Source organism: Hippoglossus hippoglossus, chromosome 9, assembly GCF_009819705.1.
Source record: "Hippoglossus hippoglossus isolate fHipHip1 chromosome 9, fHipHip1.pri, whole genome shotgun sequence".
NCBI classification, from domain to species: domain Eukaryota; kingdom Metazoa; phylum Chordata; class Actinopteri; order Pleuronectiformes; family Pleuronectidae; genus Hippoglossus; species Hippoglossus hippoglossus.
Genome location: NC_047159.1, coordinates 23,412,347 through 23,429,243, shown reverse-complemented (window position 1 = coordinate 23,429,243; position 16,897 = coordinate 23,412,347). Strand labels below are relative to the sequence as shown.

The window sequence follows — 16,897 nt, the reverse complement described above, 5'->3', positions numbered from 1 at the left end:
ATGTTGGCCCTATGATACGCACCAGCGTATCATAGGGCCAGGGTGTTCCCCCTCTCGCTGCGATTAGCTCCAGCTCCCTTGTGAACCTCAAATGATAAGCGGTGCGCCAATGACGCCCTGCATTGATACTCTGTGACCAAAGAAAGAGTTACTGCTCTGTTTGTCCTTACTACATGAGCATCACGGTCATCAAATATGTGCTTTTCTCTCAAAGGTTTAAACGTGGATGTCATGAAACACTAGGCAGCTGAGCAGTCTTTGTGACTGAAGCTCCTGCCACCCGCGTCCCAACAGCTGCAGCCACAGCTGGCTGGAGGACAGGGCATGATTTTTAAAAGAGTCAATACACGGTTGCTTTGTTGAGTAATGAAACAGACTGGAGATGTTCCCTCGACCGACACTGGTCAGTGTTAGAAAATACTGACGGTTACAAAAACGGTGACTTATTTATGCCAGGATATGAGTTAGTCAGCCATACAAATAATAATAAATAAGAATTAATCTAGATATTCTATTTGAAATTGTTCTACATAATTACTGTTCACCTGCTATGGCAGACAGAGTGAAATGTGACAGGGAAATGTTTGAAAAACAAAAGTATCTCAGCTTTTAGATGTAAAAACAAAATCTAAAACCACTAAATACACCACTGTTTAATGTTTAGATCATTTCGCACTTTTTAACTGTCAGTCTCACAGATTGTGTGTTTGTACAGGTATTGTCAAATTTTGGACCTTGCTGAAACATCAATCACATCAATAATTACTGTGTTTTGGTATAGGTCAGCTTAGGTGTGAATGAAACTGTTTGTAAATATGAATGTATTTTTATATAGTTTTCTTTCACTTTTGTGTGGCGGTTTGCAGGTTTGAGAAGATGATCAGTGGCATGTACATGGGAGAACTGGTCCGTCTCATCATGGTGAGGATGGCCAAAGAGCAGCTGCTGTTCAAGGGCAAGACTACAAAAGAGCTCCTCACCACTGGAAGCTTCAACACCAGATACATCTATACCATTGACAACGACAAGTTAGTTTTTATGTTTGTTTACTGGAAAAAGTCTTTGTTACCATGTTACTACAGCAGATTAGTTGTGCCCACTTAATACTTAAATGTACTGAAGTTGTTTGTTATTGTTAATCACTTTTGGGTTAAGTGCCTCTCCCTGCAAATTCAAAAAGGAGGTGTTGCTAAGATACGCCAATTTACCAGCCCCCCCCCCACATACAACATATAAAATAGCTTAGCAAACTAAGTTATCTACGTTGTCTAGCAATGAGCGAGGACTCCAGTTGTGTGCTATTGCGCGTGCGTGTGCATTTGAGAGAGAGAGAGAGAGAGAGAGAGAGAGGAGAGAGAAACAGCCGAGGGGCAGGAGAGGATGGGGAACATTTCTCACTGGTAGACAATGTGGTGGTTTAGGGGTTTAGTTTCAGCAAAGATTCAAAAATAATTGCTTTCCAGGGTCGCTGGTAGCAGGGGGCTGTCCATCTTTGATTAGAGGGTGTTAAATATACATTTTTCAAATATACATAATTGTCATGACGAGATGTCCCAAATGGTTTTCTCTAGTAATCACTGGTCCTGCAAGGTGTAAGATGGTTTAAAACAATGGGTGACGATATGAGCCATGTTCAATCTAGAAATGTAAATTATTTATAAATTATGTAATAAATTTGATATCAAAACCAGCATTAATGTATTTCATCAAAGGACATAAGATAAGACTCCACAGAAAGTAAAAGCTTGTTTGAATCAAACTGTCATTCACCGACCAATGTAAATACTCAAAGAGCATGCTCACCAAAAGGCTGAATAGATGAGAATCCATTCCATTCATCTTTCTTTTCAGATAGGGAAATATAGCAGTCGATGCACTCAGGTCATATTATTCATTTGAATGACACTTAGCAATCATTTGACAGACTCACTCGTAAATCAAGTAAATACAAACCTGCATAGACTGTACTGAGATTATGTTTGCAACCTTCCCTTAAAATGCTTCCCTTGACTTTGTTATATGATTATCTTCTTAAGGGTAACATAAGGTTGTTGTTGTTATCAGAAGTGGTCATTGTTTCCATTTTTCAATAGTGTTTTGTTATCATACAAACAGTAGTGATTGTCACCCCAAAGCTACTGTACATCAGCTCTTGGTTGCTTACATTGTAAAGGTTTACATTTCTTTGCAAAATTTGCAGTATGCATTAATCTTGTACCATGAATGAGCAGAGCTGTTTTCCGATCTGAGTACTACAAACACATCTGTATCCTGTATATTGTTTGTCAGAAATCCATTAATTAATTTTCTTAACCACATAACGTGTTTTGGATCCCACCGAGTTGTAGTGATTATTTGTTTTCTCCTGCAGAGATGAGGAAGGCCTGACAAGTGCTGAGGAGGTGCTTCGGGGCATGGGTCTAGACCCATCGGTTGAGGACTGCATCACCACTCAGAGGGTGTGTCAGATAGTATCAACACGGGCCGCACACTTGTGTGCTGCCTCGCTAGCAGCAGTGCTGCGGCAAATCCGGGATAACAAAGCGGCTGAGAAGCTGCGTACTACTATTGGAGTAGATGGCTCTGTTTACAAGAACCATCAAGAGTAAGTAATCCTGAACACCCTCACATGTGCTTTGGTGTATGTTACAAATGCATATATACAGTTCACTTAAGCAATGGGGCTCAGTATCTTTCAGTCCAGGTGTATAGTGGCTGCAGAACAGAATGCATGTCAGTGGAATAGAGCTGAGTGGAATACAAACAGCTGTAATTGTGTAATTGTGTGATTTCATACTATTCACTGTATATACACATGTATTTAATATTTGTTCTGTGTATGTTTGGTCTAAGGAATTCAAGGAATGTCACAAAATCTGTATTTAATCTATTTTGATTCAGTTATTTAAAAAAACACATAAGAATCGTTTGGAGATAAATACATTTAGAGGCCCTTTAGTTTGAGCAAAATTGACGTTAGATAAATTTGACTATTTTTTGCATTTAAGATATTTCTGCTGCCTGTCTTTAAACCTGTTGCCTAATTGTTTTTGATGATCTGCTTGCCATTTATTACAGTCACAGTTTGACACATTCATTCATTTGCAATTTCATGTTCCGCACTGAGGGCTGATAGTAGCACGAGAGGAAGGTTTAGGACGGAGACGATCATCTGTAGCATCAATGCAGTAATTTCTGTAACCTGAGAACTTATCTTTCACTCTTTAGTCTGTGTACCTGTCACTCTGAATTTGTTCCGCATTTGAGTGGCCTTCTTGTGTGTGTACCTGCACCCGTGCTACTGCCATAGAATAATAATTGTGTGGGAAACACTGATTCAATTTATGGCTTAATTTACTGTTTAACATTCCCAAGTGAGAAAAAGAATAATCCCTCATTTGATTCTACCCATTAGTGACTATGTTAATATAATTTATCAAAACACCTTAAAAAAAAAAACCTTCATGTTTTGTACAACTTTTGTCCTGAGGTGTCTATCTACATAGAACTCACCACCGTTTTAGGTCTGAATTAGGTCTGCGCAATATATAGAAAATGTATCACCATCGTGATATCAACATGCGCGATATACGTACTGCAAATGACTGCTTGAACTGCAATAAATGGTGTTCTATGCGCTATGCATTTACGCTCTGAATGTCAAGATATTTGGCCAATCAGATGGAGCCCTCTCACACAGGCTCAGCTGATGGCTCTGACTGATTTAGATTTGTTTGAAATGACACCGCAATATCAACACTGATCATCACATAATGATCGATACTTTTCTTAATGAGTTAAATCTTTCTTCAGAGCAGCGTGCACATTAATCAGCCATCCCGCTCGCTCTCTTTCTCCTCTCTCTTATTTATTGCAAGTCACATCATTGCAAAATTCAACACGGTTATCACATATCTCATGTTTTCCTAATATCATATAGCCCCAGTATGAATCACTTAATTGTTTTCAGCTTAAATCTAGAAGTCAATATGGATTCTGTTTATATTCAAATGTGTAAATTTTAATTGACCATCTCATGTAAAACATTTTTAAAACATGTACTTTAGGTCTTGGGACCTGGGGATAGGATGTCCACTCACACGACTGCAATATTCCTTTTCTTTGACATAGATAATTCAAATACAAAGCTTTCTCTGATTGGAACAATCATCCCTTTTTTTTTTTTACATCCATTACCTTTTTCTGTTGCTCCAGGTCATCTTTATTTTCTCATTTCAAAACAACCTGTGCATTTAATTTACTTTGAATTAACTTTTTCCGTGAGTTAGCTGTCTGTATTTGTCTATTTGTAGTGTACCTATTGCTGTTTTCCATATGTACACTACCGTTCAAAAGTTTGGGGTCACTTAGAAATTTCCTTATTTTTCAAAGAAAAGCACCGTTTTTTTCAATGAAGATAACATTAAATTAATCAGAAATACACTCTATACATTGTTAATGTGGTAAATGACTATTCTAGGTGGAAACGTCTGGTTTTTAATGAAATATCTACATAGGTGTATAGAGGCCCATTTCCAGCAACTATCACTCCAGTGTTCTAATGGTACATTGTGTTTGCTAATCGCCTTAGAAGACTAATGGATGATTAGAAAACCCTTGAAAACCCTTGTGCAATTATGTTAGCACAGCTGAAAACTGTTTTGCTGGTGAGAGAAGCTATAAAACTGGCCTTCCTTTGAGCTAGTTGAGTATCTGGAGCATCACATTTGTGGGTTCGATTATACTCTCAAAATGGCCAGAAAAAGAGAACTTTCATGTGAAACTCGCCAGTCTATTCTTGTTCTTAGAAATGAAGGCTATTCCATGTGAGAAATTGCGAAGAAACTGAAAATTTCCTACAACGGTGTGTACTACTCCCTTCAGAGAACAGCACAAACAGGCTCTAACCAGAGTAGAAAGAGAAGTGGGAGGCCCCGGTGCACAACTCAGCAAGAAGACAAGTATATTAGAGTCTCTAGTTTGAGAAATAGACGCCTCACAGGTCCTCAACTGGCAGCTTCTTTAAATGGTACCCGCAAAACGCCAGTGTCAACGTCTACAGTGAAGAGGCGACTCCGGGATGCTGGCCTTCTAGGCAGAGTGGCAAAGAAAAAGCCATATCTGAGACTGGCCGATAAAAAGAAAAGATTGATATGGGCAAAAGAACACAGACATTGGAAAGAGGAAGATTGGAAAAAAGTTTTATGGACAGACGAATCAAAGTTTGAGGTGTTTGGATCACACAGAAGAACATTTGTGAGACGCAGAACAGGTGAAAAGATGCTGGAAGAGTGCCTGACGCCATCTGTCAAGCATGGTGGAGGTAATGTGATGGTCTGGGGCTGCTTTGGTGCTGGTAAAGTGGGAGATTTGTACAAGGTAAAAGGGATTTTAAATAAGGAAGGCTATCACTCCATTTTGCAACGCCATGCCATACCCTGTGGACAGCGCTTGATTGGAGCCAATTTCCTCCTACAACAGGACAATGACCCAAAGCACACCTCCAAATTATGCAAGAACTATTTAGGGAAGAAGCAGGCAGCTGGTATGCTGTCTGTAATGGAGTGGCCAGCGCAGTCACCAGATCTCAACCCCATTGAGCTGTTGTGGGAGCAGCTTGACCGTATGGTATGCAAGAAGTGCCCATCAAGCCAATCCAACTTGTGGGAGGTGCTTCAGGAAGCGTGGGGGGGAAATTTCTACAGATTACCTCAACAAATTAACAGCTAGAATGCCAAAGGTCTGCAATGCTGTAATTGCTGCAAATGGAGCATTCTTTGACGAAAGCAAAGTTTGAAGAACAAAATTAATATTTCAAATAAAAATCATTATTTCTAACCTTGTCAATGTTTGACTATACTTTTTGCAAATCATTTGATAAATAAAAGTGTGAGTTTTCATGGAAAACACGAAATTGTCTGGGTGACCCCAAACTTTTGAACGGTAGTGTATGTATTTTCTTAAATTTGTATTTGTGTTTAAAAGACCCTCCATAAAAATTAGGTGTAACATCTCCAGGCTATCCTTTAAATTAATTTTGTTGACTGATGTCACTGTAGTCATCAGTTTTTGTCTGTTGGACAAAGACAATGAGACATATGGGAAGCACATACTGTTGTGTTGTATTTTCCTCTGGAGGATTGAATCTGAAATAACATGGTATAAATAAGCAGCTAACCTTCGTTGAGTTTTTCTGTGCATGTGAAAAAGGAAAACAGTGATAACTAAATGTAATTTTTTTCCCCAGGTTTGCCAGGAGGCTCCACAAAATGGTGCGAAGACTTGTGCCAGACTGTGATGTGCGTTTTTTGCAGTCACAGGATGGCAGTGGGAAGGGTGCTGCCATGGTAACAGCAGTAGCTTACCGTCTTGCTGCTCAACATGCGGAGCGTCAGCGGGTCCTTGACACCTTACGTTTGAGCCGCGAACAGTTGCTGGAGGTGAAGAAGCGCATGAGTGAGGAGATGGTGCGAGGCCTGTCGAAACAAAACCATGAGCAGGGAAGCGTCAAGATGCTTCCCACCTATGTCAGATCAACACCAGATGGAACCGGTAACTTTGAGAGATAAATGAACTTTCTGGTTGCTATTAAAATTTATCTTGCGTATAATTCTTTGTGTATGGTTTCTTAATTCTTCTCTTTATTGTCCTCACCAGAGCATGGAGACTTCTTGGCTTTGGACCTCGGAGGTTCGAGCTTTCGGGTGCTGCTGGTGCGAATGCAAAGTGGAAAGAGACACAACGTGGACATGCACCACAAGATCTACAGTATCCCACAGGAGACCATGCAAGGCACAGGGGAAGAGGTAAAACTTCAGCAGGGGTTGAACAAATTTAGTATGAAATGCAATAAGTGATAAGTGAATCTGAAAGAAGAAACTGAAGAACCTCTGTCATGAGAGGTTGAATCATCACACTCAATGTCAGACACTTATTCATACATACTAGAATGTAGAGATATATTAATAAAATATATTCAGTTCAAGTTTTCATTATGTCCTCAAAGGTTTGTTTATTTATAAAGCAGGATTTCACAAAAAATACTTTACTGAGTGCCACAAAATGTTTTGCGGTATGGATCAGGATCAGTGGGAGGATTCAGGGATTTTCTTTCATCTTCTTAACCATTGTGAAATAATAATAATAATAAAGGCATAATCTTGTAAATTTCCAGAATAAAATGGCACTCAGAGAGCACATACCTCCGCCAAAGCTCAACAGTCCCCTTATGAACATTGAAATTCACTAGATCTGGATATTGATTTGGATCAGCAGCAAATTTGATAAACTCATAAATATCAGTTCCTTAAACATACCTGGATATTTTCATAAAGATCTATGTCATCAAGATGTTCTCTGAGAAATCAATGAAAATGTTGTAAAATACCTAATATCTTGCAATGCTCTACTCAGCTCACAGGAGTAATGAGTCATTTGTTGTAGCAAGATTTTCTCTCCACTACACAATGTGAATGGCTCAATACTTTGTCTCAGAGATGGTACAATGTAGCCTTCGAATGTTTCTATGAGGTTTTGTACATTATTTCTTTTGTTCATCAGCTTTTCAGCCACATTGTGTACTGTATCGCTGACTTTCTTGAGTACATGGGCATGAGCGGAGCATCCTTACCTCTGGGATTTACATTCTCTTTCCCCTGCCATCAAAGCAAACTGGATCAGGTAGGGTTGGATTGAATATTCATTGAGTGTACAACTAGCAATCATATGTATGTATATGCACATGAATGTCATTAAGTTGGAAGAAACTCTAACTGTCTGCATACTGTCTCTTCTCCTGTGGTGGCTTTTACCCAACGTGTAAATGGAATGAATTATTTTTACAATGAAGTAAAGTGTTTTCATCAGTATTAGTAAAAAATAAGTAATCTTCTTTTATTTGTGTTAAATGAACCAAATTATGTATTATTCATTTGTTAGTACTATTACTATGACTATTTGATTCTTTATTTGACTTCTTAATCAGACTTGCTACATTTTAATTATTGTTATATTCTATTTTTCAAGGCTTGTTTATCTTTACTTATAACTATTAACCTATAACTAAAAACAAAATGACAACCACTGTTGCAGAGACATCCACATGTCTCCAGTGTAGTTGGATGCATTTATTCTTACACACACACACACACCCACCCACACCCATCATTCAACATTGTCATTTCTTCAGGGCATTCTTTTGAGGTGGACAAAGGGCTTCAAAGCCAGCGGCTGTGTGGGACAAGATGTTGTTATGTTACTTAAAGATGCCGTCCGCAGACGACAGGTAACTACAGTCGTTACACAAATACATTCTCTGAGCGTTTATGATAAATGTGGGCTGTAAAGGTTGACAGTTGAAGAATATAATAAAAAAGTATGCACACAACGACAAGTAACAAACAACCCTAACATCGTAGAGAAATTGCAGTGGGATTGCTGGTTCATAATGTGAGTCTTGCTGTTCTGGGTTTGTACCCTCATGGTTGAATGCACTTATTGTAAGTCGCTTTGGATAAAAGCGTCAGCTGAATGATTTGTAATGTAAAGAGAGAGAGAGAGAGAGAGAGAGAGTGTCCATATATAAACACACTCCACTCACAGCCCCTTATGTCCTACTACCACAGGGATTACATCAGATTTCACCTTCCACATCTTGATGCATATAAACTACTAAAAAAAATGTCAGGGATATCAATCTGTCAATTTAGGAAGCACAAGTGATTGTGAATCAATTTCATCTGCTGTGGTGCAAATGAAAATAACAACAGGTGCAATGGAGAGGCAAAAGCAAGACAACCCCCAAAAGGGAATAGTTTTGCATGTGGTGGCCACAGACAATTGCTCTCTCCTTGTCCTTCCTGACTGATTCTTCTGCTAGTGTCCTTGTCACTACTGGTAGCATTAGGCTATACCTGCAGCCCAATCAGGTTGCACAGATAGTCCAGCTTCTCCAGGATGGCACATCCATTGACTGTTCCTCTTGTTCCCCCTGACCTACTGTAAATCCAATTGAGCACCTATAGGACGTTATGTATCGGTGTATCCGACACCGCAAAGTACCGTCACCAGATCCAGGTCTGGGAGGAGATCCCCCAGGACACCATCCACCGACTCATCAGGAGCATGCCCAGAAAAATGGTGGCCATACACGCTACTGAGTCACATTATGAGTTGCTGCGATGAAATTCGCGCAAGTTGGATCAGCATGTGATTAAAAATGTTTAACTTTGAATTTCGGTGTGGTTTTGAATCCAGCCCTCATGATTTTGGTTTCCATTGACTGTTGTTACATCATTTTGTTGTCAACAAATTATCCAATTTACATCAGTAAAGATTTTCCGCTTGAATAATTCATTCATCAAGATCTGATGTGTGATTTAAGTGTTCCCTTAACTTTTTGAGCAGTGCATTTATATAAAACTGATGTGGAAGGGGAAATCCATTGTGATCCCTGTCACATATTATAGTAACATCATGATGACATAATTCCGACCTGGTTTTATATTGTTTGAAGACTGTAAGAGTAACCAAGCTCTTATTTCATTAAAATGTGTCCAGCTCTAAATTAGAAGTTCCATCAGATACCATTAACTACAATACACCCGCCCACAACCACATAGCTCTGGTGTTGTTAATTTGTTTGTAACAGAACTGAGGGTTGTAAATTAATTTGTTGTCACTGCCTCCAGGAATTTGACTTGAACTTTGTGGCGGTGGTTAATGACACAGTGGGAACCATGATGACCTGTGGCTATGAGGACCCCAAATGTGAGGTGGGACTCATCGTAGGTAAGTCTTCTATCCCCCACTTTCCTCTCTGGAAGTCTATCTCTCTAACTCTTTCTGCCATTTTTATGCCTCCGTACCGACGGCAGCCGGTGGCCGGAGGCATTATGTTTTTGGGTTGTCAATCCATTTTCGTCAACGCAATATCTCAAGAATGCCTTAAGAGAATTTCTTCAAATTTGGTACGAATATTCACTCAAACTCAAGGATGAACTGAATAGAATTTGGTGTTAAAAGATCAAGGTCACTGGGACCTCACAAAGAACATTTTTAGCCTCGAGAATGTGATATCTCCCCAACACCTTGAGGGAATCCTTTCACATTTGGCACAAACATTAACTTGAACATGGATTTCATTTTGGTAGACAAAGTTCAAACCTAAAGTTCACAGTAGCCTCACTAAGTATGTTGTGTTTATCTTGAACATGATATCTTAAGATCAGCTTGAAGTGATGTCTTTAAATTTGGATCAAATGTTCACTTGGACTGATTCGATTTGGGTGCCTGGAGATCAAAGATCTAGGTCACAGTGATCTCACGTTCCTGTTAATGTGATACATCAGGACTGCCCATTGGGAATTTTATTACATCGGGCAAATTCACATTAACTCATGGATGACGGAATTAGTATTTAGTGGTCAAAGGTCAAGGTCACTTGACCTCTCAAACACATCTCATGAACATCTCAAGGGAATTTCTTCAAGTTTGGCACAAATGTTCAATTGGACTCGGATAAACTGACTAGAGTGAAAGTCACAGTGGCCCCAAAAACCATGTTTTTGGCCTCTTGAATGTGGTATCTCAACACCGACTTGAGGGAATTTCTTCAACATTTGATCAGTTGTCTCTTGGACTCAAAGATAGAGGGATTACATTTCAGTATTCAAAGGTAAAGGTCCCAGTGACCTTATTGTACTTTAAGCTAACACTAAGGGGTCTTTTATCTTTTAAATTCACGTTTTCTCTCTGGAAGAAAGCTCTTTAAGAAATGACTGTTTTACGTTGCATGACAGTTCTTGTAATATATGTCCACATAGGCACTGGCACCAACACCTGCTACATGGAGGAAATGCACAACATTGAATTGGTGGATGGTGATGTAGGTCGTATGTGTGTCAACATGGAGTGGGGAGCATTTGGTGACAGTGGTGAACTTGATGACTTCTGCACCCAGTTTGATCGTATTGTCGACGAGTGCTCCAACAATCCGGGTAAACAGAGGTAAGGGATGGGTTATTTCTGATAAAGGAAATCTACTGTAATATGTTTCTATAAAATGCAGTCTCAATGAAAACAGCAGGTTATATAAGGTTAAACATTTTAATTTACATGTGAGCAGTGGTGAGCTTGTGAGCAGTATCATAAAAGTTTATTATGAAGATGTGCCCTGTAACTGTTATTATTGTGTATTACATCATTGGATTATCATTTTGTATAATAATACATATACTAATGTAAAAGCAGGGTATTACTCTATCATGTAGTTGGTTGAGGTGTAGCTCTTTTGAACAATTTGGTATCCAACTACAAATAATGATTACTTTAACACTCACTGACTTTATGTCAGCCCCCGAGATGAGAAACTGTGTTTTTCTTTATTGGGTCAGATCGGGGTCAGTGTATGTCTGTGTATAAGTTAGAGGTCATGACCGAACAGACTAAGGACATGCAGCCTCTATCTGAGATGTGGAAAATAATTTCAGTAACACATTTTGTGGTTGACGTTTAAATGTCTACATTTAAGTATTTCTAGTTTGTCTTTTGTTGACTTGACACATTATATTTTTATTTTTGAAAGCATCTTGTGTAGAATGTCTGTTGTCCCTATCAGAGGTTGGGGAATACATTGATGAGAGGGGCTGATACCGTTTGGTATTATTGATTCCAGCCCCCGTCACACATCCTGATAATTTACTCAAGTTAAACCCACGTGTCTAACAACTTTGCTGCGTGTAAAGATTTCTTTGGATTTTTATTCCTGTTAGGGCTGGTCGATATGGCCAAAAATGACCTCAAGATAAACATTTTCATATCAGTCAATATTGATATTATAAAAATTCAAATAATCATTGTGGGTTTTTTTTAGACAGAATTTTTCTCAGAGTGAAGGTTCTGGTTTAAAACTCCTCTTAATGAGCAGAGAAAGACAAGTACTTGATTAACAGCAAAACCTTGAGGTAGATCAACTATGTGTTATACCTTCTAACTTTGCTTACACAATGCATTAGCAATATATTGATCTAGGACTTTTGTTATATTGCTATTGATGAAACTTATGTATATAATAATTATTGATATTGTTTTATCACCAAGACCTAAATTCTGTCTTTTTTTTCCTCTATTAGTGTGTGGCTGTGGAAAGTTTTGAGTTTGTGTGTTTTCCTCTGGCAGGTATGAGAAGATGATCAGTGGCATGTACCTGGGGGAGATAGTGAGGAACGTGTTAATGGATTTTACTGAGAAGGGTCTGTTGTTCAGAGGCCAACTGTCTGAGCAACTCAAGACCCGGGGCATCTTCGAGACAAAGTTCCTGTCACAGATTGAAAGGTGTGTGTTACAGACTCTTCTACCTTCACTGTCTCTCCTCCCTTTTTTTGCTGTTGTTTTTTTACATTTGAAGAATCGATCCCCAGTTACTTTAATTGTATTGGATTTGGCTGCAACAGTGTTTACCCTTGAAACTTTAAAAGTGTTTTGTGGACTCAAACAATTCACCCATTGTGGTGAATAGAGTGAATTTTTCATTTTTTTGGTGAACTAGCTCTTTATCCTGTGCCATCCATCACCCTATCATTGGTGTTTGAAAAGCGTGGGACAAGAGAATCATTCTTTTCTAACCAGGCCAAGACCCTGCCTTTTGGTCACGGTACACTTTTTACAGTCTGATTACTTTCTTTTATCACAAGAGTCGAAAGTTTCCCCACACAGAACACAAACAATATAGATGTTCTAGGTCAATCATAACGACACCTTATTCACCTTCACCCTCAGCATCGGTCTGACTTTTCTGTTGTCCACAGTGTGTGTGGGACACAACACAGTTGTCATTACTATCCAGCTGTGCTTCAGCTCTAACAGCTTTTTGCTCTAACAAAACATAGAGATCTCAGGTGTAGTGTTCTCTGCTATATAATCCCTAATCCTCCCTTTATTGTGTATTGAGTCTTTGCAGAATATGAGTTACACTTACTTTCTACTAATGATATCTTACTGTATGACACATTTGTCAGCATGTTGGGAATATTTTAGTAAACTTTTCAAACTTGCATTTTACAGACATTTGGTATTGTGATACTATTAATTTCCAACTATGATCTGATTGAGTTGATAAAAAGATTTTCTTTTATCTACAAACTTACCTGACTTTTATCTGAGCTGCAGTGATGATTGAGAAGTACAAAAAAACAACAACAACATCACTGTTGCTAGTCTACAGCAGAGTCATGTTAACTCTGACGCATGAAAACTTGAAACAAATAAAAAAGTCTTCCTCTTTTAAGCAGTTTTTACATGATCAGCATGAATCTGAATTTACGAGTGTTAAAGTCTCTTGCCCAGGTGTCTCCCAACAACAGTCAGACGAGAATCACTGCCCACCTTCCTTTATTAACATATATTCCAAAATACACAAACATATAATACCCGACATGAACCTTTTCATGTGAAGTAGCAGCTCAGCTCAGCTCAGTTCTTTCTCCTCTCCATGTGTCAGTCTCCCCTCAGCAGTGGGGAGTAATCAGCTAATAGTCTGTACTGATTACCCCGCTGGTGCAGCTGGAGGTGCTCTATGTATTTGCGTATGGATGAAGTGCTGAGTGCCAATGTTCTGTGCAATGAGCAAGTGAAACTTTGGCTTTTTCAAATTCGGGCTAGTGTTTTTGCTGAGTGTTTATCTCGGTTGGGTTGAGTTGGGGTATGCAACTGTTTTGAGCACCCACTGGCAGATGCATATATCGGCGCATATGGTAGGAGATGAGATATTCTTTGGGCAATCTGTGACAATTTTGCAACTAATAACCAAATGTTTCCTGTGTACTCTGGCCCATTCATGCCTAAATGTTTACACTAACACGTACATGCCCAGTATACGTTTTGTGATCACGTGATATGCATTTTCAGGTGTGTTAGTATGAATGGGGATTAAAACTGATACAGATCCACTCACAGTTTGAACAGAGATCATCTTTCAATTCTTTTCATTCCAAAAGTTCGTAGAATGGATGTAGTCACTGTCATGTTAGCTGGTGCTGGAAGTAGCACATCTCTTTCACATGTATAACACCTGTTATTTTCTCTGACCCCAAAGAGACCGTCTGGCAATGCGACAGGTCCGCTCAATTCTGCAGCACCTGGGTCTCACCAGCTCCACATGTGACGACAGCGTAGTGGTGAAGGAGGTGTGTAGTGTGGTGGCGCGGCGTGCGGCTCAACTCTGTGGTGCTGGTTTAGCCGCTGTGGTCGATAAGATACGACAGAACCGCAACTTGAATCAGCTCTCCATCACCGTGGGAGTGGATGGCACCCTTTATAAGACACACCCTCAGTAAGTAGCAATTATGTTCAAACAAACTATAACAATTTGAATGGGGCCATATTATGCAAAATACACTTTTTAATGGTTTTTAAATGTAAAAAAAACTGTCTCCCCAAAAGTTAGAAAAACACACTCTCTCTCTCTTTTGCCAGCTCCACCTTTCTGAAAAGCGTGTGCTCAAATGATCCATTTAGATTTCGAGCCCCATATGGGCCTCCAGGTTGATTGACACTCCTGGAGCTAGGTTTCAGGCCTAGCCAGTTTCCAATGTTTGGTATTCACACTATCTGGGGTCCAGCCCTTGGTTGATCATACATGACAACTCCTCTTCCAACTCCTGCAGTCGTCTTTTAACCTACCATGAATAGCAAAAGGTAAAAGCCATGGTATCTGACTAATGTAACATGCAATTAAACACAATGTTGCACAGTTTCCACAGAAGCACATATCCAAAAACCAGATAGCGTGGATGTGGATAAGCAGTAACCTGTGCAAAGTTTCAAATGCATATTGTAATGGCAATGTGCAACAGGTACCATGTTATGTTTAGATGTAGAACACCATAGAAACACTGAAAACTGGCTGAAGAACAATGATGCTGACACATTTACATTCAACAGTAGTATATAATATATTATATTACAGTATAAAGTCACAGTCATATAAAGAATATGGTTCCACAAAGGAAGCTGATTTTAAAGGCACCCCTGCTCAAAGGGATGCCTTCCGATAAAAGGAAAATATATCATAACTATTTCACAGTTTACAGTGTTGTTTATGCAGCCAAACTGCTCCCGATGATAAAGAGACAGTGGACAGAAACATGTTAAGGGGAACTCAGAGATCTATATAAACTTTGTAAAAAAGGTGTAACGTATGGGATCTCTAAGTAGAGAGAGAGAGAGAGAGAGAGAGAGAGAGAGAGAGAGAGAGAGAGAGAGAGAGAGAGAGAGAGAGAGAGAGAGAGAGAGGCTCAGTGCAAGATGGGAGTTCCCCCTGCAATCTCGGCCTATAGCAGCATAACTCAAGTGTTTCAGGACTTGGAACAGCTATGTCATATTTATCCAGTGTTAAATAAAAATCAACATCTGAGCACCGAGGGAGATTTTCATGTAACTCATGTTTCTTCTCTTTTTCGCTCTCATTTCTCCTGAAGTTTCTCCAGTGTCATGCAAGAGACGTTGCAGGATTTGGCTCCGCAGTGTCAGGTGACTTTCCACAAGTCAGAGGACGGAAGCGGGAAGGGAGCAGCGCTGATCACAGCTGTGGCCTGTAGGGTCAATAGTGAAGGTCACCATTAAATAACCAAGACGTTAGTGGTCTGGTGGAATCGTACTGCGACTGATTTCTGTGCTACATAGTTACATTCATACAAAACTAGAGTTTTCTTCTGTTGTTCCTAAATGTTTAATTTGAATTTATTTGATTGTGTGTGGGGGTTCACATGCATCTGTGAGAATGGGCTTGAACATATTTATGGTGTGAGCTGACACTAAGAGGTCAGCTGATGTTAGACGAGTGGCACCTTCTATTAAATATGTCTGTTACAATCTGATCATTCTTTTTCTTGTTTATGACGTCTGTGATCTGTGTTGACTCTATGAACATTACAAAGTGCTCCATGATGAAAAGAAAAGTAAAGAAAATACAACAAGCTGGAAAGAAATGGTGAGTAGTTACGCTATAGCCGAACCAGGAAGCAGATTCAATCCTAAAACTATATTTTGCATTCAGATTTCTTTGTATTCTTAATGTTACATCGCTTGTCACTTCAGTTTGAGTTGAGCCTCTCCCATTGATAAGAAACACGTTAGATTGACCAGGACTGACTGAGACATAACTGGAACCAAAGCTTAGTCATATGTTATTCAGTTCTAGCACATGTCTCAAACCTCTGTGCATAGCCCAGTGCTGTCTCTTAGCATGTAGTCAAATGTCTACCACGAGCTTTTGAAGAGCAATTTGTCTCCGTACTTTTAGACATGTTTATTTATTTTTTCTCTTTTGAATTTCATGAATTACCACCTTTTAGCTGGTACATTGTACAAAGACCAAAAAATGTCTGTTCTGCTCTGTTGCTTTAGAGAGAAATTTTACAATATTACTGAATCAGAGTGAAGTAGATTGATGAGCATTTGTTGTTTACCTGAAATACCATTAATCACAAAATTCTCTTTATGAAATAAATGCTTTTTGACTTGTGCACTACTACCATACTGATTCTGTATCCCCAAACCAAACGTTTTGTTTTTCTTAAAATCTTCCCTGTGCTCTGAAACTTTATTAATTTTTTGCTTCTAAAAGGACAAACTATCTATTCAGGGGGGAAAAGTTCCAGAGACAACAGCATTTTCATCTAAATATTGAGATGATGAAAGATTGTCTCCATTCAGTTCTGCTGCTACAACAGACAGACTTTTAAGAGTTGACGGTCTATGCAGTCACTTTTTCCTCTCTTGACACAGGTTCAGGGACATTCACTGTGGAACTGCTTTCACTAAAAAAATAGTGCCAGCATCTGGAACAAAGAGATCTTACCAGAAGTCATACAGACTTTATCTCAGACAAAGATGTTTA

The 16,897-nt window shown here is 39.2% G+C and overlaps 1 protein-coding gene across 2 annotated transcripts in view; it reads left to right on the top strand.

Moving 5' to 3' along the window:
* The window catches only part of hk2 (hexokinase 2), a 33,577-nt gene extending 17,050 nt beyond the window's left edge, over positions 1-16,527 (top strand). The window contains exons 9-19 of one of the 2 annotated variants that reach the window (XM_034595920.1): positions 867-1,028; positions 2,372-2,605; positions 6,248-6,552; positions 6,658-6,806; positions 7,561-7,680; positions 8,189-8,284; positions 9,690-9,789; positions 10,824-11,007; positions 12,178-12,333; positions 14,093-14,329; positions 15,477-16,527. In XM_034595920.1, the coding sequence (XP_034451811.1) occupies positions 867-1,028; positions 2,372-2,605; positions 6,248-6,552; positions 6,658-6,806; positions 7,561-7,680; positions 8,189-8,284; positions 9,690-9,789; positions 10,824-11,007; positions 12,178-12,333; positions 14,093-14,329; positions 15,477-15,621 (1,888 nt within the window). In that variant the 3' untranslated portion in view covers positions 15,622-16,527. The remainder of the gene's footprint in view (positions 1-866; positions 1,029-2,371; positions 2,606-6,247; positions 6,553-6,657; positions 6,807-7,560; positions 7,681-8,188; positions 8,285-9,689; positions 9,790-10,823; positions 11,008-12,177; positions 12,334-14,092; positions 14,330-15,476) is intronic. The other variant, XM_034595921.1, reaches the window with a different exon arrangement.
* Positions 16,528-16,897: the final 370 nt, after the last annotated feature.